The sequence below is a fragment of the Siphateles boraxobius genome, unplaced genomic scaffold, assembly GCF_051911475.1.
Source record: "Siphateles boraxobius isolate OS27281-9 unplaced genomic scaffold, OSU_SipBor_1 5, whole genome shotgun sequence".
Classification (NCBI taxonomy): domain Eukaryota; kingdom Metazoa; phylum Chordata; class Actinopteri; order Cypriniformes; family Leuciscidae; genus Siphateles; species Siphateles boraxobius.
Genome location: NW_027509141.1, coordinates 25,473,244 through 25,500,899, shown reverse-complemented (window position 1 = coordinate 25,500,899; position 27,656 = coordinate 25,473,244). Strand labels below are relative to the sequence as shown.

The 27,656-nt window shown below is 38.2% G+C and overlaps 1 protein-coding gene across 13 annotated transcripts in view; it reads left to right on the top strand.

Moving 5' to 3' along the window:
* The window catches only part of iqsec1b (IQ motif and Sec7 domain ArfGEF 1b), a 178,749-nt gene that overhangs the window by 112,396 nt on the left and 38,697 nt on the right, over positions 1-27,656 (top strand). For 2 of the 13 annotated variants that reach the window (XM_077203584.1, XM_077203574.1), the window contains exon 1: positions 5,304-6,023. The exons of 5 other annotated variants lie outside the window; for them this stretch is intronic. In XM_077203584.1, the coding sequence (XP_077059699.1) occupies positions 5,977-6,023 (47 nt within the window). In that variant the 5' untranslated portion in view covers positions 5,304-5,976. Of the gene's footprint in view, positions 1-551; positions 1,236-5,303; positions 6,024-7,968; positions 8,477-21,438; positions 21,798-27,656 lie in introns of those variants that run through there. 6 more of the 13 variants (XM_077203581.1, XM_077203570.1, XM_077203580.1 and 3 more) reach the window with 6 other exon arrangements.

Below are 27,656 nucleotides of genomic sequence, written 5' to 3'. Positions count from 1 at the left end.
TATTGTTTAAAACTAGGCGAAGTGTAGCATGCCACATTTCTGTTACTGCTTGAAATGTTCATGAACTTTGTCATCAAGATTTTAGGATACAATTTATGTTTAAGGAGCTATAAGCTTAGCTTATCTTTTTGTTTTTTTGCAGGTCACTTATAGTGGCCTGTTCTGTAAGAAATTCATTTCTATAGGTAAATTTGCTCCATAAATGACTAAATTTAACTCTTCAATTAATATTTGGTCACAAAACCTGCATATATGATAATTTAATTGGGAAACAAAAAAGTTTCTTAATGAAGTGCATGCCACTCTACATTTACCACTTGAAATTTCAAGTCGGCTACATGTAAACTTTCTTTTGCATTTTATCCAATTTATCCTGAACAAAAATAAAATCAGTGGCGCCTCTGACTTTTTAGCCACACCCATTCTCTCACTCTCAGCCAATCAGCATCATCTTAAGGCTTCCATTTAGCATTTTATCGCCAGTGATCCCGTATCCTGGCAACGGGTATCAGCATATCAGAGTGAGGTTGTAAATCAGCCAGCTTGTGTTTGGTGAGCGTCAGTCCCTGCTGATCACCATGTGCTTCTAGTGATTAGCTCTGCTCAACACACACATGGCTGGCAAAGGGAGTGCACCATCAGATAAAGCATAATTAATACGGGCCGGGCAGGGGGGTGTAGGGGGCTTTGTGGTTGCGGTGAAGCACGCTGGAGCTGGACTTTGTCATCGGTACTGACAGACAATGGAAGCAGCTGTAATTCAAAAGTGAGGGAAAAGCTTTCCTTTTTTAAATTCTGTTTGGACTGTTTGTGCACTGCTGGATTAGAGCTAGAGGAATTAGAGATATATTTCTCACACACTTTGTGTCACATCCCTGAAGCGGTGGAGAGTCGTACACATGGTGTGTGTGACTTCTTCATTGGGGGTGTGAGAGACATCACAAAGGGTGTTACTATTCATGCTGGAAGGATTTACCACCACCACCGAGGCCCTGTCTTACGTCGATCAACGGGATGTTTGGCATATTCACCGTCACTCAAACACCTCTGAGTCAGGTGTGATGGTGCAACCACATGCATTTCCACTCTTGCATGCAGGCTAGAAGCAGGGATGTGATAGGCTAAATCACAAAACGCGTCGGTTTCTTGCTCAAGACAATGTTGAAGCTCAAGACATTTTGTTTGGATTACTGGCAGTTTCTTTGCTTGCAGCCTCTCAATGGCTTCTATAAAAGGTAAGAAGTCTTTGTTCTCTATTGCTTTTATAATAAAATATGACTTGAATGAAGGTATTATTAGCTTATGGTAATGTGTTGTTATTGTTCAACTAATTATTTTCCAATTAAATATGTTTTTTGTTGTTGCGGCAGTTTAATGCATACAGCATGTGCACTGTATTGTTCTCATTCTGTAGCAGTTTTCAGATGGGCTCAATAAAGCCTTTACAGGCTGTTATTCAGTCAGTAAAGAGCCGTGACTGACCTTAGATCAGTGTATCTTTGTGTTATTGTGAGTTAAGGGCTTCAAAGCTGAGGATGCAGTAAGTCAGTCTGATTTAAATCGAGCTCTATTGTGTTTCTGTGACCTGACAAGCGTCTCCATCACAGATTTGATCCTCTATTGTGGGGCATGGTACCCCACTTAGGCCCTTGTTCTGTCTGGTGCTCTATCATTGCTTGAGGACAGTCTTCCTTCTTATGTCCAGGAGATTTTTGAGCTTTGGTTTTAAGTTGACATGAAATTTTAAGGAGTGCCCGACAATGTGACATGCTATATTTAATTTAAAACTAATTTTAACTAAATTCTTGCATTAATATACTTACTGTTTTATGAACAAATATTAACTGAGATGCTCCATGGAATATTTGTTCATTTAAAAATGTATTCATCATTAATAATTATTTTGATTTATAATTATTTTTATTCATATTTTTTTTATTTCCATTTTTTTATTTTGTAGTTTTTATATAAAATTTAATTTAAATATTCCTCATTAAAATGTCAACTGATTAATGTCTTTTTATTATTATTTAGTTAAAAGTAGTTATTGAGTATATTTTATTTAGTAGCTAAATTCAATCATTCATTTATTCATTCATTATTGATACCTGCAGGCCTGACGTTTATGGCTCTACCCTCTTCTTCCCGTTCCTATGACCACCGTAAAAAAAAAAAAAAAAAAAAAAAAAAACATATAATGGTATTGCGCTTAACCTTTGCTGACTAAGGCATCCGGGTGTCTCTGACTCAGGAAATCCCCGGTCAACTGTTCGTGCTGACCTTCTCTCCTAACAGTGTCCTTCAATTGACTGCTGTAATCAGTGGAAACTGCACAGTTCACACAACGTGGCCTTTGTGTGCTGTGTAATGCCTTCAATCAAACACAACATACAGTGTCGTTGGCAACTTTCAACCTCACATTTGAAACAAAACTAAAGAAACAAAAGAAAAATCCCCCTTTATTTTTTTCCCAACATGCTATGTGGTAGACAGTCAGCTTAGGTGTTTCAAAACAGAATTATGCAGCTGGTACTGTCAGGGAGAAGCGGCCCAACAAAACCTCTTTAGAGCACATTAAAATGATTCATAAGCTTTGATATTTTAAGTTTTTGTTGGGGAAACAATCACGTTGATAATGGAATTAGATGTATAAAGTTGTCTCATCAGAAACAGGCTTTTTACCCTATCGTCGCATTCTTTAAATTATTTGATGAAGAAATGACTCCCTTTTAGCTAAAGGTACCTCAAATATCTGCAATAATTTACATTATTTCAGGGCGCTGGCCCTTTAAGACTGGAATGACACCTTACGACGCATATGCAGGTGCTTCACTGGTTAATATAATACATACAATTATTACAGTAGATATTCTTTATTGCTGATTACACTGGTTTGTTTATTAAACTCTGCTGCCTGTGCTATGTTAGTGTATGCAGGAACTACATCTAGTTTAGAAATGTATTCCGTGCCATTTTAAACTATTATAGTTTACCACAGATTGGGACAAACACAGCATCACTTCCATATGCAAATGAGCAGAGTAGGTCATTAATATTCCCCTCAGTTGCTGATGTGGGCTAGACGTCCAAGACTGGAATGTCTTTTGAAGTCTGAAGTCCTTCACACTGAATCCTTAAAAAGAGCAAGATTTGTTCTTTCCTGCTGTGGTCATTTTGGAAAACACTCACCTTTTATGCAGCTTTTTGTTCGTAATTGTGGTTAATTGAGGCATTCTCATACGTTTATTTCATTTGTGTAAATAGGAGTGAACTGTATGTTCCCATTGTTCAACTGGCAGAGAATGACACTAGCAGCGCAAAGTTCATGGGTTCGATTCCCAGTAACCGCACATAATGATCAAATGTATTGCTTGAATGCACTGGATAGTGTTTGCCAGAGTGTAAATATAACTACAGTGTTCCATCATGTATTTATAAACATATTCATTGGTAGAATTGAATTTGGTTGCTTGTGTTGAGTCTATGTCAAGCAGTTGACTAGCAAATACACGTGTTTTCGAGGATTATTCCAGGCAGATCATTTTGCGCAGTCTTAAAATGTTGGTCTCAAATTAAATACACTATGGTGCTGTTTGGCTGATTTGGACATTGTGTAAGCATTACTTTAGTCTGTCCCAGTGTTTAGGATAATGTTGATGATGGTAATGATGATGAATGCCTTAAAATGACATAAAGTGGTTTTGTTGCAATAATAGCAATCTAAATGTACATTATTCTGCCTATTACATGATTACTTACCAAGTAAATATTGATTTGTCTTTTAATTATTTTAGTATGTCAGATGGAGACCACACAGAGAGATATTTACACTGTCATAAATAAAGCCATAGTCATAAATTAATTTTTACTTCAGTTGAGATTATTAGCCAGTATTAAACTGTCAGCTGTAATAATGATACATCAGCCCTTTACTTTATGATGGACGTAAAGCTGGGCTATGTTTGTTTGTGTGCTCTCTCTGTCTTGAATTGTAATGCTTTTGTCCAAATTGTATTTTGTTCAGTCTTTTGCTGCCAAGAAGCTGCAGGCTACAGAAAGCATGTCTATGTGTGCCAGTGTGAATGTCTGCTTTTTTCTGTCTCGTATATGTTGGACAGTAATTAGATAAGGAGAGGATGTTTTTTGGAAGATGTGGCAGTCTTCAGGGACGTATTCTGATGACAGTTACAGAAACAGCAAAACAACAAGGCTACTTTAGAAAGGTGATGCTAATTATTACTATCCTTTTGAAAAAGTGATTGTTTTCCTGTGTCAGCCATTTTACAGTTGACATGGAAAACAAGCAGACTTTGATTTTTCATTCGCTGAATGAAATTGCTTTCATAATATTCAGTTGTATATTTCCTATGGAAAAATTAACTCCATGTTTTTAAACCTCCAGATTTCCTGTATTTCCAAAAAATGTGGTACAGTTTAAAAGTTATGACTTTGGTCTTAGAATTTGCGTTAAAAGTCCTTATATAATCAAAACTGACTGTATTTCCTCCACCTCTGAAACAACTTTCCTTTTCAGCTGATACGATTTTGTTTCACATTTCTAAAATCTAGCCAATAGTTTGCACAATATTTCAATTTATATTGTCAATATGGAATACTATATTACTACACCACTGTTTCAAAGTTTGGGATCAGTACGATTTTTAAAAAATTTATAAGTAATTTTATTCTGCAAGGATGCATTAAATTTGATCAAAATTGACAGTAAATCTTAGCGACCCCCTAACTTTTGAACAGCAGTGTATGTAAACTTTAGTCTTCTGTTAAATGGTTTTCTCAGATAGTTTTCCTCTTACATTTTAAGTTGACCTCACAAAGTAAACTCTGTTATATAAAACAGCAGTAAAATGTTTCAATATTCACCCTCCATGTAAATTACAGTGGACAGCCGGCAATTTAACCTAAAGGTCGTGGAAGCATTTCAAAACCAAAGAGGAAGTGAACAGAGCCAAACAAAAACAAATGTTATCGTCTGAAATCGATCTCACTGTATACATTTCACTCATCTGTATTTGCAGAACTTAAAGTTCATTTTAAAACTTTCCTGACTTGTGTTTCTGCCCAGTTTCTTCACAGGCTCCTATCCCATTTTTCTTCTTCATGACTATTCTCATGTGTATTCCATTGTTGGTGCGTAAGGCTTTAAGTTACAGTTTTTGAGGATAATCCATTTCCATGGAGTGTGCCAAGCCTTTACTCCAATGACTGGCTTTGATTATGATCTCATAGCCTCCTGCAGCACTGTTCTCCAGGATAAATCTGGCCCCACTCAGCTCAACAGCTTCAGTATTTTTACATTAAAATTCCATTACGACACTTATTTAATGCTATTGAGACCAATTAACTACATCTACAAGTCATATTTGAGGGTGCAAACACTGGTCAGACCCTCCCTGGGCTCCGTAGGAAGACGAGTCACACTTGGCGCAAGTGTTGGCCGAACGGGCCTGCCTGTTCCCTTTGACACAGACCGGGATTTAACAACCTCCAAATGACATGACTCGCACTACGAGCGGATGACAGGAGGAGTGTGTCTGCTTGAGGAGAACGAGTGCATCCGGATGTGTCTCTGATGTACAGAGATAGCATACTCCATTCCTCGGCTAGCATGGGAACCTCAGATTGCTGTTAGACAACTTCTCCCAGAGGGGAACATTTGGGTATGGCTACATAAACAAAGCTAAAGATGCCTATGCTTTAGAAGCAGCAACAACTGCTGTAATTTGAACTGGGGGGGTGGGGGGTGAATGAATTAGTGACTTTTTTTTTCTCTACTCTTTGAGCACTTCACGCTGTTTGTGGTTGAGAGAAGGCAAAGAGGAAGGAGCGGCTAGTCTGGATGATTTGAGTTGAGTCAAGCAACACGTGAGCTCCACTGTATTTTCTTCTCCTTCTTTTTGGATCTACCCCAGCTTGTTTTGAAGACCCTCATCGAGCAGCCAGGCAGGAAATGCCCTCATGTTGAATCTGATGTGGAAATACTGCATTTCAGTTCGTACCATAAGGTAGGACATCATTGAATCAGGTGGAGATAAGTGCATGACGTTCTTCTCCATTCATATCTGATGATTTTGGATGTTTTTGTGCAACAAAATATAAGTGCAGTACATTGTAAAAAGGATTTTTCAAAGTTGAAAATAAAAGGAGTATGTTTTACAAGAAAATACTATTTTTGTTTTTCTACTTCCCAGGGGGGTTGTAATTGTTTGTGAAATAGCAATTTTGGAGTTAAAATTGTTTCTACTCCCCAAAAAAATCAGTTTAGGATGTTTTATAGTTATTTTTGTTGTTTTTTTATGTGAAGTACTCCGGTATTTTGTTCCATGTGTGTTTTTGTCATTGAAATAAAGTTTTATACTGTGTTTTCTTGCAATCAGAAATGCAACAAGATGTAATGAATGCTCTCAGCATAATACATAAACATGAAGTACAGCTTGTTTAATTGCTTAGTTTGTTCTTTATATTTGATATTGAGTACTATTCTTCTGTAATTTGGAGTAGTACAGTTATATCATTGATAGCTCAACAAGACTGCGTGTTTCCACCCAACTTTGGTAAAATTAGTGACTAGAGGCTCCGAGTCAGGCCAATTCATTCACCACAGTGTAGCAAACCATTTTTCCAGGGCTCTGTAATTTTCTCCCTAGCATTTGGTGAGCCACAGACTCTGTTTTGGAACTGAATCTTCTGAATCATGCTTTACTTTACAGTTGTTTTGTAGTGAAAGTGTAAGGGCGTTTTTGCATATTCAGATCTCCACTTTCAGACATTTCCCATTTCCTCCATATCCACAGACATACAGCACTCTCTCACAGTTGTCTTCTTGTTGTTGCCCTTGGTGTTCTTCCCAACATCCCCTCCTGTGGATCTAATTGGGGCGTGCATACTGTATAGATCAGGGAATAGCTTGCATGAAGATGAAACTCCTGTCATCATGTGTTTCAATGTACCGGACTGAAAATTAATTAGCTATTTTGTCAGAATCTGTCAGAAGCGTAGCACACAAACAAATGATTCCATGAGCCAGTTCTGTTCAGTGATTCAAAAACGTACAGCAAAACCAGTGTAGCCAAATTTCTAAAGCAATCGTCTCTTCTGAGATGTTTATTTTAATGAATAGATCAAAAGCAGATAGATGGAGAGATGGATGGATGGATTCTTGAACACTATTGAATCGAATGAAATTGATTAAAATCAAGTGTTTGTGAATCCGAATTGGTTCTCACGATGCGGCAAGTAAGAAAAATGTGAAGGAGAGCTGATGACAAAGGCTCAGATTTTCAGTGAAAAATGACTTCATTTTGTAAATTATGACAGAATATTTATTTTTGAGTCAAACGCTCATTTAAATGGCATGATTTTCTATTGCACAACACCATCATTACACTTTTTCTAAAATGAGATCTCTGGAACTAGAAAGGGTTTTTTGAAGGGTCAGGGAGATGAACTTTTGCTGGTGTTTTAGGGGGATTTTGATTATAGTGTTCCTGTATGCTAGAGCTCCATGATCTCTGCTTTCAGACTCTCGCTGTTGGCTGTCTCATAGCAGAGTTCTCAGGTTCTCCTTGGTTTCATTTCCGGCTGTTCATTGCTGCCTTTCTGCTGTCATCTGTAGAATGAGCTCACTCTATATCTCATTTCACAATGAAAAAATGTCTCCTCATCGGCCTTCAGGGCACAAACCCAGGACAAGTGCCTTCTTCCAGGAATCTTTTTTTTTGTACTATCTCAGATGTCTGATTCGAAAGGAATCTGTAGTTTGTTAAACCCCCTGTGGTGTTTTATCGAGGCAAAAGGATATTGCTTTATGGAAGTGGGTATAATCAAAATTTTAGGCTGTTTTAAAATAAAGGTCTTGGAAACTGTAGATGTCAGGCAACCTGATCCAGCAGTGTAAACTAGCACACCATGGAAGCACAGTCTATTATTAATTTACATTGCACGGCTTGCAGTTGTGTCTGAAGGTGCCCGTCTTGTACTGTTCAGCTCTGTAGTATCAGAGAGATAGTTGTTCTTTCCTTGTGTTGAGGACTTTATGAATCTCCCAGTTATGGAGTGTTTTCTATGGGTTGTCTGACTGGCTGTCTGCATCTGTTTTAGTTTTTTTCCACCGGTGCGTCACCAGACATTTGCAGGTATTTTCCAAGTCTTTGGAGGGGGTTCTCAGGGCCGACCTGTTTGCTGGAGCTTGTGTTATGTAAAGGAATCTCCCAGGCTTTTCTGCTCTCTGTGCTCAAGGAACATTAAACATACTTAATAAAGTTAAGTCTGCTTTTAGACTTTTCTTTTAGAAAGAAGGAGACGACACCTGCACAGATCCAACCTCAACGTGAGAGATTTGAGTTCAGTATTCAGAGGAGATACTAGGATTTTACTGAAAAGTTTGACTGATCAAGTGGGCAAACAACAGCAAAAAGACGGCAGCGCTTCTCTAGACAGTTCTCTGAACTGTCTGTGGGTGAGTAAGCAATTCTTTCTGATTCACAGCCTCTCAGCTGGATGGGAAACTGCACTGCAATGTGGGGAGAATTTACAAGAGGAGCCCTCAAATATTCTTGTACTAGTTCAGTCATTTGCTTGTATGAGTCACAAATCTATCTATCTTCGTTCCGTCTGTCCGTTTGTTTCTCTGTCTGTCTCTAACTGATCAAACATATCTATTTTTTTTTAAGAGTAACATTGTTTTCTCCATCAAGTAGTGTATAATTGGCATTTCATATTTCAAGATGAGAAAATTCATTATTTAATAATTTTGCCTCATTGACAAACATGTCAACACAAGTGAAGGCACTGTTCCCATTTTCTTCTGACACAGCGCCAATATTCTTATTAGCATCTATTAATATTTCAGAGCGAGGGTTGCAGTTTACACTGAGTAATTAGGTTGCATTTGGCAATATAACCACATGACACATTTTTTGGTTTGATGAATTGCTGTTTTATTTCGAAGTGCAGTAGGACAGTCACTTTTGTTTTCTGTGAATTTCTAATGTGGTTTATTTTTCAATTGATTTAATGGTTTTCACATCAGCTTATTTTTTGAAAGGTTTCGTACTCCTTGCTCTTCTAGTTATCCGATCTGAATGAGCTTGAGAGTAGGCCTACTCATTAAAATGATATCAGCTCTGCCTAAACAATACAAAGTGAATCGCCCTACCTTTCAAATGCATTTGAAAGCAATCCATCCTGTCTTATCGTACCGCCGCAAAGCTTACCTTTCAGCTCATAAAGTCTTTCCCGTGGGTACTGAATCTTTGAACATATGTTATAGCACTCGTTTTAAAATGACTGTCATTTATTAGACCGTTTTAATGGACATGATGGTGTTATGATGTTACATTTTAATGGTGATACATGATTGCATTATAGTCTCAAAATCTTTCAAGCATATATCGTGTACATCTTGCTGAGACTCTAAGCTCAACTGTAGCTTTTGGGTGCCTTTTCATGATCCAACTTTTATCCAGTGGTCTGTCAGCTCAAGGCAAGACTAATGGCTGGATATTGGCATGTTCCCTCCACCTGGGGCTCCATATTTTATGTACCTAACAGCACATTGCCCAGTGCTTTCTCTTGCTGCTGCACATATAAAATTGATGGCGGTCGTGACCTCGTTGTGAAAAGGTCAGTCCATCTCCTGTTTAATGTTGCCTGACCCTTTGAGCACTATGCACACAAACGCCACCCCAGAACTCCCCTCCAGCCACTATTTTAGATTTGAAATTGGTCATCTATAGTTCATCTCAAGCTCTTCTCTTTCAGAATTTTTTGTTTTAGAGCAAATCTTAGATATTGATTTGTACAATTAATGAGGCAGAGCTGCAAACATCGAAGATCTTTACTTACTTTACTGTTTTTCAGTCCATGTTTGCCAGGATAGCTGTTTTTCCCTTACAGACCATTTTTTAATCTCACTATATCATTTTCAAGGACCACTGTCTCCCCAGCGTGTTATTAGAAAGAGTGTTATTTTCACCACGGGAAACTCTCAATGACATTTCAATGGGAGTTTTTGTGCCTTATTTTCTATTTTGTTTAGAGCACTTCAAAAAAGCTCAATAGGAAGGACTCTTCAAAAGTTACTTTTTTTTTCATAAGACACAGCGAAAGCATTGGTGGATTTCAGCTCCATTGACAGAGCTTTGCATGCCTTTATATAACTCATATATACATAATTTCCCTTGTAAAACAGCCAAGCAGCGGGTCAACAGCCGCTAAAGAGGAAGCTTTTAGAGAGGAAAGATGAGACAATACTTTTTCCCATTTTAAAGTGGAAGAAAATATCAGGCTGAGTGACGCGGTTGGAAATATTTGCCATTTTACTCTCGACCCAAACATGAAACCGTTTCCACAGTCTTTCTGTCCACAGATATACCACAACTTCTGCTTGTGAGAATAGTTAAATGATGTCTGGAGAGTGCAAATAGCAGGGTGGAAAGAATAGCCAAATAGCCCAAAAAGCACACAAGTAAAGGGATACTACACTCAAAATTGAACGCCCTTTCATTTACACCCTTGTGCAGTTATTCATTGTCTTAATGTTCATAACATCTAGGAATTCAATTTACTCTATGTGCTAGATATGAAACCTCAGGTTGTCAGGAGGAGTGAAGTCCATTTGTTTATCTTAGAGGTCCCTCATGTCTGAAGTATTGATTTAAGTCGGTGAGAGCTTTTTTGATGTTATTATACTCTCGTGCAACGTTTGCTTGAAAGCCACTCTTGAAGCCAGACACATTCAGGGCACTTTTGTAGTGAGGTATCAAGAAATGGACCTAGACTATGCTGTTTGAATGATAAGATATTAGAGAACCGGGTAGACAGACTTCAGCTTCCTCTTGAAAGATGAATGTGCCGCGACCAAACGTGTTTGACAATTATATTGTCTCACCTCAAACAAACTGTTAAGTGTCTTTTTATGCTATTTTTGATCTTATGCTGTAAAGCATTTCATCTCAAGCAAGTCTACATTTTTGAGACTTACTTTTATTCAGTTTCATCTTGCCATTTTCACACTGGCCTGATTTATTATATTTTTGATTGATGACAAGAAAATACCTTTTATTCATATGTAAAAGTATCTAACATCACACACACAGTATACATCACATTAGAAACATTAAATTGACAGTCTGATTTTTTTTTTATTTGATGTTTCTAAGGCTTTCAGAATCTTTATATTATTGGTTTAGTGAACTTTTGATTAATCATATCAATCATTTCTGAGTAGCAAAATACAGACAAATATGTATGTATGCATAGTTAGTGAATTAGACGCGGGACTAACATGAGAGAAACTCCTGATCAATTACCTCATGCCGGCAACCAATCAATTCAGCTTCATCTGCAATTCCAGCCCGTTTAAAAGGCTCATCCTTTGTGATGAACATAATTATGCATGAGAGACTGGAAGGAGAGGATTTTAATCTACTGGAAAGAAAAAAAGGAAATCCCTTGAATGACGCTCTGCCTTAGCCGAGAAGCCTGTTCGTTTTTCCTCTCACCCTCTTTAGATGCAGCGAATTAAAAAATGACGATGAAAGGCTCCGGAACAAAGTGTTACAATCTTTGCTTTTTTGGGGGTTGAATCCAATTTTTTAATTTCTGGAGATGCTTTTCAACTGCCACTCAAAACATCTAAGATAAAGTAATATCTAGGGAACACGCAGTGAAGCGTACCTCGCATTCTTTCAACGCCTGCTTCCATCCGCTGCCGTGTTTAAGTAGATCCAGAGCTTGAGGTATAAGCTGTAATTAGGGAGCTCTGTCTTTTTGCTGATGCATGCTTGTCACTCATTACTCTTCTGCTTCCAGCTGCTTCACTCAGAAGGTCTATATAAAGATCTCGCTGGAGGTGATAGGGGGATAATTGAGCTCTTTGACATTTTTGTTGAGGCATCAGAGTAGGGATGCACAATATATCACTACCAGTCAATACTGGATATTTAATTGTATGTGCTCATTTATGCATTTAGATTACCTTTTTGTCATCTATCACAAGTTAATCTTTAAAACAGTTAAATGTTAGCTTTATCAAATCTCAAACTGAATATCAATGTTTCATACTGTACATTTTAGTCCCTGTTTACACCTGGTATTAAGATGCGTTTTGGTCGATCGGATCACAAGTAGACGAGGGAGACACATACCCGTTTTGGTATTTGTCCAATTTTAACCATTTCTGTCCTGATTTCTTGGAGGGGAGGGACTATGGTTGGGTAAATGTATGGGCTTTTTTCAGATCTTTTGATCTAATGGACAATTTACATTTGAAAGCGCCCGGAGACGACGGAAAAACATACAGAGAGCAGCAGCTTTTGTTTTTGCTCCGATAGCCGCAAGTCTACGCTGAACGCTCTGAGTTCATGTTAGAAATAAGAAATGGTGAGAGAACATTGTGCTTGGTAGGTTTTTCATCTTCAAACCAGATGTGGGTCTTCAGCCAACAAGGGGTCTTCAGGCGGAGAGTAGGCGGTCTTTTGTGGCGGTTTGATCACATTCAACCACATTAGCGTTCACACTACGAAAGCAATCTGGCTGAATGCTTTTTCGACTACCTCTGAAAGTGGTCAACATTTAAGACCCCTTTTACACCTGTATTTAGTGTCGTCCACTTGTGATCCGATCGACCAAAACACATCTTAACACCATGTGTAAACAGGGCCATAATGTTGTGATGCAGTTTATTTCTTTAGTTCATTTTTATTTGTTGGTTATCAGCCATAGACAAATTTTAATATTATGAGATTATGACAATGTTGACATGATGTCGGTTGGGGGTGGGCAGGTGGTGGTCTTCTGCTGAGTATGGTAATGACATTGCAGCTCTTTTCCCAATAAGTGGTCCTCTGTCAATCTGTCCTCCTTTTGTCCATAATGCAAAGCAGTTTGTGCATCTGAGCTGTTTTTAACGCAACAGCAGTGGAAAGAGGGGGATGTCAGGCTCCAGGTGGGTTTGTGCTCATGCATTGTTTACTGGTCCATCCGTCCTCTGCTTGTCCATTTAACTCAGTCCATTTCCATATAGCGATATCACCTAGCCGTCTATGGCAACTTCACTAGACACAGTGAATGATAAATGGTGCGATGCTGTCACAGAGAAACGGGACATTAGAAATTCATTGCAGATTATTCATTCATGTGGAGTGATAATGGTTGGTAATGGATAAGGCAGGCGTAGGGAGATATCAGGGGGTGTAAGAGTCCCAGAGGTGTTTTTTGCCAAATACTTTGCTTTCAGACACCATCAGTCATCCGTTTTTTGGCTAAACTTGGGTAAGTACTTGGTAAATGCCGAAAAAAGAAACTTTAGACAAAAGTGTTTTGAGGATACAAGAAGAATATGAAAAGCTTTTTAATTTTGCTGTCAATGTAAAGCATTAGCAAGAAAGAAGAGTATTAGCATACCTAGAAATGTCTGATACACAGCATTTGAACACACTATGGAAAGTTCATCAGGCTGATATATTTGTTTTAAAAGGGACCCAAAAAAACACCAAAATAGCAGCAGAAACGTATCATAAATCTAGTTTATATCATTCACTATATACGTTCACTATATTCCAAGTGTTTTGAAGGCCTACAATAGATCTGTGTGAATAGCACACCGAAATGTAAGTAACCATTTGACAAAAAAGACAAGGAATGAGTCATAAAACTATTTATATATTTCTAAACTATTTTTATGCTTCTTTTATAATATTTGTAGGCCTTTTTGGAGCATCACATTCTTTGAACATGATGAACCATAGTCCATTATATAGTTTGACAGTCGAATTTTCTTTTTTTGGATGAACTATTCCTTTAAATGTTGCAGAAAGGTCTTTGTTGAATAAAAATACACTCAGTCTGTGGGCATCATCCCCATATGGCATCTGATAGTATCCTGACATACGGATATTACCCTTCCCCCTTTTCTCTATGGCAAATATCCCAGCAGGATGCACAAGTCCTAGCTTCCCTTTAAATTAGTCGTGGCATGTGAACACACAGTGAAGAGGCAGTTACCGCCCTGACAGCTGTGTATGTGTGGAACACACGTCATTGCGGCCTGTAAACAGTCATTAAAGCGGTTCTCGCTGCATGGCATGGTGTAAACACACGCACACACACTCTCTATAGTCGCAGACATTGGATCTTCTCCGGGCTGTAGCTAAAGCTCAGGTAAAGGCTTTGTTTACCAAGCTTCATGCTGTTTGTATTATAGAGCTTTATATATCTGTCTGGATTATAAAGCTCCTCATTCTGCACACAGTCACGGATCCATCCGGCTCTGTGATAATAGACCGGCCTGCTCGTGGAGGTTTTCAGGAGTGTTCACATAAGCATCTGTCTTGTGTGTTTATACAGTATGTGCTTTTTGTGTGCAGTGCTTATTTTTTCCCGAAAACATTTCTCAGAGAGCATATATAAATCAGCTGGGACCCTCAAACTGCACCCCCTACCTCTCTCGCTGGAATATCATCACCATGACATGAGTCCTCAGACTTCTGTGTTGGGCCTGGCAAAGATAACATTTCCATAATTGTTTACTTGTTTATAGGACATTCATATCTCTAGTCTCATCAGAAGCAAGTTTGTTTTCCATTTTGTATAAATAGAAAATAATTATAAATATGAATAATTTTCTAAAAGTAGATAATTATATGAAATATAATTGTGAGAGATATTAAGAATGGGTACTTATATCTCTCTCTCTCTCTCTCTCTCTCTCTCTCTCTCTCTCTCTCTCTCTCTCTCTCTCTCTCTCTCTCTCTCTCTCTCTCTCTCTCTCTCTCTCTGTAATCTAATAGTTTAATACTGTCTATATAATTTATAACCTGGTTTCATTATGTGATGGCATTGAGACTCTTTTTTTGGATTAGCACAAATATTGTAACAAGTATAATAAAATCACAGATCATAAATGCAATGAAAATGCGATTTCATTGTGGTCAATACAATAACATAAAGGCCTGAAATATCAAAAAATATCAAAAAAAATTTAAGTAGGTTTTACAGATTCTCTGAAGGTTCAATAGACAGTTGTATTTCCAAAAAAAATAGATTTTTCCTGACTTATAAATGTCTGACTTTAGGTACATTTTACCCCAAACCTCTGTAATATAGGGGCCCTCCTTTAGTGTAAATTTTATGGTTTACGGTCCGGCAGGCGGAAAGGATAAATCCTATTGCACCGGAAGTAATAGCACACCTCTCCTCGACAAGCCGTGCAATTTGAGGTATCATTCATGTCCAGTGAAGGTAATACTGAAGGTAATGCAGTATTAATGAACTGTAATACTGATGTTTAGGGTCTGTTCATCACTGAAGTGTCGATTGTAATCACATCAGCTGTACTGGTTACCTTGCAGTATAAAAACAGTATGGAATATGAAGAGCTATGACAGTTTGGTTGAAAAAGAATACTGGAGTTGAGGATGTGCTCGCACTCTTTGAGCCAGTGATCAAACTGCCGTCAAGAGGCTGTGCCAGTGAAGAGTTGCACTTCCATGCTGTAATGAGATCCCCTGAGTGCCCTCAGCCAATCACAGACAAGGATTAGCTCTCCTAGCTTGTGTTAATTGGCTGCAGGGATAATGCCACTGCAACACTCCAGTTCATCTCAGAAGATCTATGACGTTCATATACATTACATCTTTTTTTAAAATATTTCTACAGACTTAGGGAATAGTCTCATATGTCGAGACAATCTTGTCCTCAAATCGTTTTATAAAATATAGTGTCTAGTGGATTTGCATATGTTCATTAGCAATCGGCAAATCAGTAATTATTTTCAGTGTCAGAAATGATTTCTGTCTTAGATTCTTTAAGAGCTAAATACGGAGAATAATGATGTGATCTCTTTCCCCATTGTTGTCATTAGACATGTAGATTGTGCGATGGCTCCCCCTGCAGGCTGAAACGGAAGTGAACGAGGCATTCTGGTAATAAAATGTGACATGTCAATGATGTCAATTCCCTTTCCACTGCATATTTCCAGAGTAGCTTTGTGAGCTCAATACTGCTGGAATGGATTGTTATGTCTGTTCACTTGCCTGTGTCGGCAGTCGGGTGCCAAATAGGTGCTGAGGAATACCAAAACTCTCCATCTGTGGCTACTCGGCCATCCGTGACTCACTCACTGACTCACTCACTGACTTTCTCACACACTCACACACACACACACACACACCTCCACCTGACCTCTGAGGAAGTGAGGTGAGGTCACATACCCAAGCGTTCCTCATCAAAACACAAACATGGTTACCCGACTGGGGTCGTGACATCTGACAGGATAAAACACTGGATGGTGCTTACCAAGGAAAATAAATGCATTATTTTTAATAAATTCACTGAACCGTGTTTTGGCACATTACTACTGTTTTTTTCTATGCAAGTTTCATGTTTTTATCTATGGTCATCATCAGTAGAAAAGTTTATCTTTAAATGATTAATATTACCATGAATATTAACCAAAATACAATTTTGCACCGAATGGGGCACATTTTTACAAAATTTAGTTTATTTCGTTTTGTTGCTAATACAATCATAAGTAAAATATAATAATGAAAAGGTTGCAGGTTCAGTCTAAATATTAGATGAGCCATTATTTTATATGAGCATTTTATATATTCATATTTGCATTTTTACAACCCTGTTAGCATTATTTGGAATAAAAAAGCTTCATGTTTGATCTAAATATTATATTATCTGTTTACTTTTTGTTCATTTTCTATAGTTTTTATAGAAAATTGTTATAGCATTTTTACAACCCTGTCACCAAATAAAAATAAATAGATAAAACACGCTTGCAGGTTTAGCCTAGACTGACTTAGTTTAGGTCCATATGTTTGAAAAAGCCAAACTGTCTATGTGTAGCCCTATACTTTTGAGTGTAGCATTGCCTCAAGGTTTTTCATTCCTCCTGATTGTTCAGCTCAACCGAGGGAGCCAGTAGCATACAGTTTAATGTTCTTTGAGGTTTGGTGCTCAAAGAAAACACAAACCTAAGGCATATTTGTGTAATTTCTGCTAGCTGTATGGAAATAATTATTTGCGCCATAGGGAATCCCTCAACCAATGTGTGCAAGAAAGAAGATGCATTAATATCTACAGATTTTCTTCAGCAATAAAAATAGTTTATGGTGTTGTTATTATTATAGATTTTGCTGTGTCATTGTGTGTGTTTTGTAATGTAGAATCATTTGGATTCAGGCAATGGATTGGATGCTGGTGATGATGTCATAATCTGTCCAGCTTTCTAGCTTCTTTACACTCGTTACTGTTCTCTCTTTGCGTCTAAATCTTTGCCATAAACCTCAGGTCAAGAACTGGCCTTTTAACGTGAAATTAAAACAACCCCATGTTCTTTCATAATCTGTGATCCTGGTGTTCTAGTCCTGTGAACTATTCATTGCTCATTCTTAGAGCTGCACGATATTGAGGGGGAAATTACATTGCACTATTTTGTTTTTCTTCTATATGTTTTGTGATATGAAAAATACAGGAATTTCCCCAAGATGACTAATATTTATTTGGAAAGAACGAATTGTTGTAGAGTTTGTTGGTTTTTCTTGTCAAATATCCTGTGTCTCTCAGAAATACATCACATTATGGAAGTAAAATGTGTTGTGAATGGCAATTCACATTGATTTTAACATGAAAATTCCCATTTGAAAGAAAAACAAGGTTACTCATAGCACTCAGTTCTGCTGTTCTTGAGGTTGTCATGCTCATATTATTATGATCATCTTCTATCATAGCTCAGCACACACATGAATGCCCGGGCGGTGTGTTTCTCCAGCTTCATTAACTGATGGGTGTGTGTGGTTGGACGGGTGTTGGATTCGATGCTTACAGCAGTCCCATGTGATCAGTTGTAAGACATAATAGGAGGAGCACAGCGGTATGTGGATTTAAGGGTCCTGTATTTTCGAGTTCCTGAACTCCCCTCCAGCTGCTCCTTGTTTGTGCATGTGCATGATTTGTCCCTGGAGAATATTTTACCACATAAGGATATATTTTCTCTATTGCTCTGGCAAAATCACAAAAGCAATTGGTTAGACTGATTGACGTTGTAAATAGCAGACTATATTTAGACATTCATTTGAAGAGTGGTTAACTGATGGAGGTTGTTCAGTGGCAAGTAATTGATGAAGATAAATGGGTCAAGGGTCATTTTTTGATGACGATTATCCCTTTGCAGGGACCCCTGCCAAAAATATAAATATTTTATGTATAAAAATACGGTGTAACAATACTGAGTGTTGTATTGTAAAGACAATGTAGAATTAAATAAATGTTCTAAAATTGAATAATTGGCTTTGATATTGTCATTGTGCTTAAATTGTTAAAGGAAAGGGTTAGGGATATTTTCTAGAAAATATTCACTGTTTATTAAAGACAACATATCGGAGAATAAAAAAGAAATTCTCAAAAACAATTCAACCGTTCTGTGAATACAATACAATAAAATAATCTTGTGATTACTGGGCAGTTTTATAGAAATTAGAAAGAAATAGTAATGTTATCAAATTTGGTTAACGTAAAAAAAGACATTGTAAAATATGTAAGTAAAAAATAAAGTTTTTTTAAATTGTAATAATGATAAAAATTAAGCTTTCATATATTTTAGATTCATTGCACACCAACTGAAATATTTCAGGTCTTTTATTGTTTTAATACTGATGATTTTGGCCAACAGCTCATGAAAACCCAAAATTCCTATCTAAAAAAATTAGCATATCATGAAAAGGGTCTCTAAACGAGCTATTAACCTAATCATCTGAATCAACTAATTAACTCTAAACACCTGCAAAAGATTCCTGAGGCTTTTAAAAACTCCCAGCCTGTTTCATTAATCAAAACCGCAATCATGGGTAAGACTGCCGACCTGACTGCTGTCCAGAAGGCCATCATTGACACCCTCAAGCAAGAGGGTAAGACACAGAAAGAAATTTCTGAACAAATAGGCTGTTCCCAGAGTGCTGTATCAAGGCACCTCAGTGGGAAGTCTGTGGGAAGGAAAAAGTGTGGCAAAAAACTCTGCACAACGAGAAGAGGTGACCGGACCCTGAGGAAGATTTTGGAGAAGGACTGATTCCAGACCTTGGGGGACCTGCGGAAGCAGTGGACTGAGTCTGGAGTAGAAACATCAAGAGCCACCGTGCACAGGCGTGTGCAGGAAATCGGCTACAGGTGCCGCATTCCCCAGGTCAAGCCACTTTTGAACCAGAAACAGCGGCAGAAGCACCTGACCTGGGCTACAGAGAAGCAGCACTGGACTGTTGCTCAGTGGTCCAAAGTACTTTTTTCGGATGAAAGCACTTTTTTCTCGTTGTGTCAATGCAGCTAGCTATCAGGAGATTTTGGAGCACTTCATACTTCCATCTGCTGAAAAGCTTTATGGAGATGAAGATTTCATTTTTCAGCACGACCTGGCTCCTGCTCACAGTGCCAAAACCACTGGTAAATGGTTTACTGACCATGGTATTACTGTGCTCAATTGGCCTGCCAACTCTCCTGACCTGAACCCCATAGAGAATCTGTGGGATATTGTGAAGAGAAAGTTGAGAGACGCAAGACCCAACACTCTGGATGAGCTTAAGGCCGCTATCGAAGCATCCTGGGCCTCCATAACAGCTCAGCAGTGCCACAGGCTGATTGCCTCCATGCCACGCCGCATTGAAGCAGTCATTTCTGCAAAAGGATTCCCGACCAAGTATTGAGTGCATAACTGAACATAATTATTTGAAGGTTGACTTTTTTGTATTAAAAACACTTATTTTATTGGTCGGATGAAATATGCTAATTTTTTGAGATAGGAATTTTGGGTTTTCATGAGCTGTATGTGAAAATCATCAGTATTAAAACAATAAAAGACCTGAAATATTTCAGTTGGTGTGCAATGAATCTAAAATATATGAAAGTTTAATTTTTATCATTACATTATGGAAAATAATGAACTTTATCACAATATGCTAATTATTTGAGAAGGACCTGTATATGTATATTCTCGTTTGATTTGTCATATACCAAGACCGAGGGTGTATGGGTTTGAAACGGAGACCCTAGAAGAGTTTGGCAGCTGTCCCCCTATATCAGTTTCAGTAAGGTCACCAGTGATCACTTACTTAAGGCTACTTTGCAGCAGTCATTTTGCTTTACCAGGAATCTTTAGGTAATTATCCGAGGACTGTTCTGGCTCCAGTGGTAGCCAGGTGCCACTCTACTTTAGTCTGAAAATTCACAGTCACAGATGACTGGGCCTCTATGTGTTTGTTGTGCAAATGCTCTGCCATTTTTAAAAGCAAAAGCCGAACATGAGCTAATCATGGACACCACCTGCCGGATTCAGCTTGCAATCCCATTAAAGCTAAATCCTTCCTATACAGTGAAAGAGAGATTGTATTGGGCTGAGATTAGCACGTACACAAAACCTGCCATCCTGGCACTCGTACGGATGCCGAGAACGCTCTGCGGTTCGGATCTCTCTGTGGTGTGAGCCAAGGTCAGCCTTGAGACATTTGCTTTTTAGGAACGTGTACGGGAGATTGATGCCGCTTCATGCCAGCTGCCGTTTGAAGCCGCAACAGTAAGTCATCAACACTTATTTACCATAATCCACATGAAAAGAGTAGATTGAAGTTATTTTAGGTTAGACAGCAAAAGTTTAAGATTCAGACGGGAGTTGAGGATCCGTCAGATCTGAGATTTGAATTTGAGAATAGCAGATAACTCTTATGAAGTGTCAATGCTACAGGAGCCAAAAATAGTTTAGATTGGGCTTGTAAACTGAAGATAATTATTTTTGTGGTTGTTGTTAGTACATTAGAGGTCAAAAGAATACACAGGGTCAGAAGTCATTGACAACATTGCAGACAAAGTATGTCCGGAAATGCATATATACACTCCTTCGTGTCTACAGGATGTACTTAATGGTCAAGAAGTTTTTCATTGAATTCAGTACACACTATGAAAGTATGATAATTTTTGGTTGTAATGACAGAGAATTAATATAACAATAAAATTAATTAAAATTAGGAACTATTTTCTTTTCATTTTCTTTTCTTTTTTATTAGTCTGGATATGCTTATGCTTTAAATATAAATATAAAAATTTATATAAAAAAGTATTGTGTTATATTTAAAAGACTCGTAAATAATTGGCTTATATTGTCATTATGTTTCACTTATAAAAGGAAATTGTTCACATATTTTGTAGAAAATATTTACTTATTTTACTTTTTATATTATATTATGTTTATTTTATTTTTATTTTATTACTTTTCAATCTATTTCGTTTTAGCTTGTTTTCTCTCTTTCTCACGTTTTTGTTTATTTTTTGGCTCTGTCTCTCTCCTTTTTTCGAATAGTGAAAAAAAAAGTGACCTTGCAGCTTGGTAAAAAAAAAACCAGAGAAACAGGACACAGTCTCTTTGCATGGTGCAAGAGCACCGAGACGCCACTTTCAACAGAAAGCACAGAGGGAGAAAGACAGAGAGGGCAAGGGAGGGAGAGGGATGAGTGCAGGGGGAGGGGTTGAGAAGAGAGAGATAGTGACGTGGAGAGACAGAGAAAACGAGAAAGGACAGGAGGCTGGGGGAAAGGAGGGAGGCAGACGGCCCAGTGGAGTGCATCGTCACGCTGGGTGAGAAGAGGTCCGGCGGCCACAATGCAGGATTTTCTTGCTCAGGGATGACTGAGTTTATCCTCAGCTGCTTAAGTTAGAGAGCAGAACTCCAGATGCTTCTGTTTGCATGTTATTTGTAGCCAGCCAGGCTGCGGATGGAGTGAGAGGTACGTGCGTGTGTGTGTGTGTGTGTGCGCGCGTGTCAGAGCAGCATGCAGGTGTCTGGCAAAGATGACTGCAGCAGCTGTTAAAATATGCAGCTATTTCTCTCTCTATTTGCTCTTTCACTCCCTCTCTCTCTCTCTCTCTCTATCTCTCTCTCTCTTTCTTTCTCTCTGTTCCATAGTCTGATGTCATTCTGACTGATGCGGACTACCTGGAGGACAACGGTTTGTTTGCTTACTAAGCCAAACTGAATATATAAAACTTTCGGATGATGAAAATTTGATGACCTCCACAGTTTGACTTTACGTTTCTTGCCGTAACTTTGTGCCTTTGCTGATGGAGCACTGTGAGCGAGCATTGATCTCGCTGCTTGTTTGTTATGTTCGTCCATTAGGATGGTGACATTGAAGCAGAAACAACTGACGCAAACACATTTGACTAGATCATAAAGTAGATTGGCTTGCCTACGACCATTAAAGGAATTAAATGCAAGAGTAAATTAAAAAAAGTCCAACCTTGCGCTAGATGTTCCTCACTGTTTCCTTTCTGTTTTATATTTATGTATAGCAATAGCAGACTTATGTTCATATATCCTGACATAAAAGCTGTTTGGTCTGCTTTTACTGTGCCCGCTGTATTTTCTAGTGTTTTGGCTGCAGTGGGTATCCTTGGGAGGTGGATTTTCAGTTTGGGACAAGATTATGCAGCATTAAGCTGCTTTGTATCAGATGATACAGCAATAATCATTCTTTTTTCAGTAATGAATTCAGCGAGACTTATCTGAGCAGGTGGTGTTTTTGCACTCACATGTGTGTCAGCTAAACTATCTTTGGATCTGCTGATGTAATTAGATACTAAATTTAGTCACATACTTGAAATATGTGATCATGTGGTGTAGAACCAGTAATATTTTTAACATAATCTGATGCTCTGCTTTCATATTGCAGGTATGTATGGGCTATATCGGCACCATATCTGATGATATCAGCGGGGGTTTTTTAGGGGTGGAAATCTCTAGGCACCTCACGATTCGATTCGATTATGATTCAGAGGGCTGCGATGCTAAAACGATTATCGATGTATCTTTTGTGTGTGTGTGTGACTACTTGGTACTTTTAAAGCAAAGTATTTCTTTGACAGCTTTCATAGAAAAAAATATAGAATGATGTATCAGCAGCTCTCATACAAAAATAATGCTTGTGGACTTACGCATATTCTGAATAATTAGTAGCATACAAAGCTGCTCTTGTACACAAATAAATAATAAAGACTTATGACTTGAAATTGTTGCTGTATTCCACAATCAAAAACAGCTTATACAAAAAAAGTAAATGAACATCTGCAGAGAGCACAGTCAAAATGTAACTTTTTGTAAATGGCATTGCACTGATACACAATGACTGGAGGGCAGTACAGTAAACCTAACTATTACGTAAGTACTTATAACAGATATGTTTACAGCATATTGATGTGAAAACTAAACAATACAGAAAGCAGCTCTCAAAAATACAAAATAGTCCACAATAAAATGATGGCAATTTTCCATATGTTCAGAGTTCCGCCTTTTGCGTTCCGTCAATATAACGTTGTTAGCAAAAAAATAATAATTAGAGAATCGATTTTTGACATTTGTGAATCGATTCAGAATCGTCCACGTCCGCATCGCGATGCATCTAAGAATCGATTTTTCTCCCACCCCTAGTTTTTTTTTATTTTTTTTTATTTATTTTTTTACATTTTATGATGTCTATTGTATTGTAGTATATTATTATACTCCATGTTGGATGTTTAATTTGACATGCTCATTTACAACCATTTTTCATGTTGTGCATTTGTTGTGCTTTATAATGTTGTAATGCCTAAAATCACTTGTAACATTTACAATGTTATTTTTTATGCCAGCTAAATGTTTGGCCACAACAGAAAAAAGCTGATATAAGCGACAACAGGTAGTCCTATATATTAGCTTGCAATAATTTATATTGGGTATATAGAGCTATAGATTTGCTTTAAATATTTGAGGGCACTTAAAGGGATAGTTAACCCAAAATTTTGAATTATGAAATTTACAGAATTTCGTCCCAATCTTGACTTTCTTTCCTCTGTGGAAGACAAAAGAAAAGTCTCACACTGCATCTGAAATCAAATATTTGCCTATATAGTATGATAAAAACAGTCAGCCAACGTTAGTAGTTTGTCCAAATACGTTGTATTCAAAAAACAGTAGGCGAAAAGTACCCGGATGACCTACCACTTCCATGAAGGCATGAGGGCGAGTATTTCAATTTTGTGGTGAGCCATCCCTCTAATGTCTATGCTGGTTATGCCTATATTTGTGCCAACTGATCAAGCTCAAACAGGCTAAAATAAGTTGTTTCTACTGTGGCATTAATAACAGCTGTGCATTTGTTTAGTCATGCAACCCTGCATGACCTCTTCCAAGGTTTACACAGTCATCTTCGCACACATTTACTAAAAAACAAGGACGAATCACACAGCATAATAATATGCGGTATGATACTAATGGTCCCAGTTTCTTCGGTCACTGTGAAGTTGAGCCGAACAGATCCTGACAGTCATGTGGTCTGAATGATCTCTCCGGGCACTGCTGTGTTGGGGAGTTTGACATTGGGGTTTGATTCTCCCTTGTGCGATCTTGGCGTTATTATGGCTGCTCTCCTTGAGGGATTGACTGGGCCATAACAAAACAAGTCTATTTCTGTCAAACAGCACCAGCTGTGTCAAGGGGACTGGTGGTGTGTTTGGCTGTGTGATGTGGATGTGGGAATGTGACAGCAATGGTGGCTATCAGATTGGGTGTGTTGGTAGTTTCAGGTTGGTTGACGTGGTTCTCGGAAAAAGAAATCTGTTATTCTGTTACTCCAGATTATGATCACAGATCCACAGATAAAACCGTATGAAATATGTCATCAGACATCATATGGAAAGCTGACAGTAATCCTAAAGCACTGTGGGTGGCAAATAATAACTTTTTAGAAATGGACTATGACGACTGAAACGAACTGCTTATCATTTAAAGTATCTAAAAGTTGTGTATATATATAGCAGCTGTAATCCAATTTGCATTGTGCAAATATTATTTAAATTAATGCATTTCTTGACACCTTTTGATGGCTAACACCCAGCTGTCTTGGTACTTTAAATAACTGGCTGAAATATATAAATAAAATAAATTTCAAAATTGAGGTCAAGCTAATTAAAATTCAGCTCTTTCCTCTGTCAGCAGATGAGATATCAAGCCAGTTATTTCCTTTTAGTTCAAAATAAATGTTAAATCTTTGATTATGATTGCATTTCATGGGGCCCGAGGAACGGTTGGTGCACCCGAATTTGTCCTGTCTTTTGAAATGCTGCAGGGCTTGTCTTTATATTAGTATTCAGAACGTATGTTCGAAATCATTGGCCATGAAATATTGCAAAGCCAGGCTGATGCAGTAAGAAGCAGTGGTATTCTCATCCTAATCTGCTGTGTCATGTTTGGAGCCTCTGAGGACAGATCGTAGGAATTAGACACGATGTTATATTTACCACGAATGATTAAGAACTGGATTTGATAATTTGATGTAACGTATTGCAAGTAACGTGAGTTACGTAATCAGATTACCTTTCCATGTAATGAGTAGAGCAATGCTTTTAAATTTACAACAAAATATTACTTTTTATGAATAAATAGTTACTTTTTATGAATAATTAGTTACTTTTTCAAACAAGTAACACAAGTTTTCCAATGTATTGACTGACACCTTTCTGGTCCCCTTGTTGAGAGAAATGGGGAGACACACATAAACTGTCAATTATAAAAGTTATTAAGTGTTAATTACTCTATTTAGCATCAAGTTATATTGGATAGCGAGTGGTTAGTGAATGGCACTGAAATACAATGCAAAAAAGTAATGCAGCTCTTTAGTTAATTTGTCTCAGTGTGTTTCTGTTCAGTGGTATGATCTATTTTTGCTTTAGTGCTTATTGAAGCCACCTGTCTGGTCAGCTCTGGTGTAGTGATTCATTCTCCATATCCACACAAAACTTTCCATGATAACACAAGCTGTAGATAACCCTGTTGGGAAGTAGTTTATTTTGTTTATATAACAATTCGAGCAGCACTGTTATACATTTCACCCTTCTATTTTAGTCCAAATATGCAAAGCTAGATAGTTATCTTTATAATCTGAACAACAGCACACTGTTTGGATGCTGAAGTATTCACTGTTGTTGTCCGCTCCGAGTAGACAGCCTCTAACTATTCTTTTTGTTATTTAGCGAAGCCCCATGTTATGTTTATAGACGATGTCAAGGTCGTTTGTAATTTGTTGCGGTAGGTTCATTCGATCTGCAACAGGCTCTGTGATAATTGCCGCTTGGCTCCCCTTAGCTGAGTCTGCCGGTTCCTCTAGAATTTTTTTTCCCCAGGAATCCGGAGGAGAAGAATGCAGCGCCCGTGTTTGTCGTAACAACAAGGTGTAGGATGATGAACGGTTGTTTGGGTTTGAGGTTTGCAGGACTTGCTAATCACCACCTGGCCATCTTTCAGCAGGATCATAAGTAAAGGCATATGGAGGTAGTGTGCATGTTTGCCTCTTTATTTACAAGGCAGCAACATTTCACTGGAATTGCATTTTTGGCCGAGTCTTGGAAAATAGGAGAATGGGATGAAGTGACCTCACTCCTTCTCTGAGCTGCAATAATAAAGAGCTTGTTTCCCTAGACAGAACACAAATCATTGAAAGATACTAAATCACTTACAGGATAACCAAAAATGCCACCACTAGTGTCTAAGGGTGTACTTCGATTAAAACAAACTGGTGTAATCGCTCTGTTAGTGCGGTTCATTTGAATAAGTGTGAACGCTGCCAACCAAACCCTGAACAAGCAGAGATCCACATTTTCAGGGCCAATGGCAATGAAACTGGATGAAGTGTCACAAAATGCGACCGTAAAAAGGACAGAATGCTCAAGCATGCCTGGTTCTTCTCATCATAAGACCTACGTTGCCCATTAGAGTTCAATACAGGTGTCGGAACGCTTTCTCCTTGCAGAAGATCCTAGTTTGTGTGCAACAGTGGAATTCCTGGTGCCTGTTTGTTCTCCTTTACACATTTTATAAGCTGTTTGTGAGTTCTCAGCTGGTAAAAATTCCACCATTTGTACATACAATGAGTGCATTTAGCCCAGCACACAGCATTGTTTTGGATGTTCGCTTAATTGACCCTTCGCTAAGCCATGCCCGAAAACCGCCACTGGCCAATCGTGTCTTAGCAACCGTAACTAGGAGCGGGAGGTCTGGCAAGCTTTCGAGCGAGGGAAACATGCCGAAGCGTTGTGCGTATGGATTGTGCAAATCTGATTAGATTATTTTCACATTCACTTACCCTGCTGTGCACGAACATAGCTGTTCCTCAATTTGTGTGTTTCCCATTTGAATGGTCAGTGTATGAGGCGCTGCTGCTTGCACTCGGACTATAACGTTAGGCTTTAGCTTCAATTTTTATGAAATTATTCGCTAATTGGTTGCATATTATGTCGTGGATATATCCCTCGAATGCATACTGCAGTCCCTTTTGTCTTGCTCTCTCAGATATTTCACATGTTCGCCAAAAATTACTAATTATCTCATTGGGAATGTGTGACACCGGTGCATACACACTGTAATAGACTTGCCAGGCTCGAAAGCTTGACAGGCGTAGCAACAGTAACTAGGGAGGGCGGGGCTTAGCGAAGGGTCAATTCCATCACAAAATATAGTCCTAGGTCATGAAAGCTGTTTTTTGTTTTGTATCTTTAGGGTCAGTGTTAAAAATTAACGTGTGAATGCTATGCAAACCATGACTGAATGTGTAATT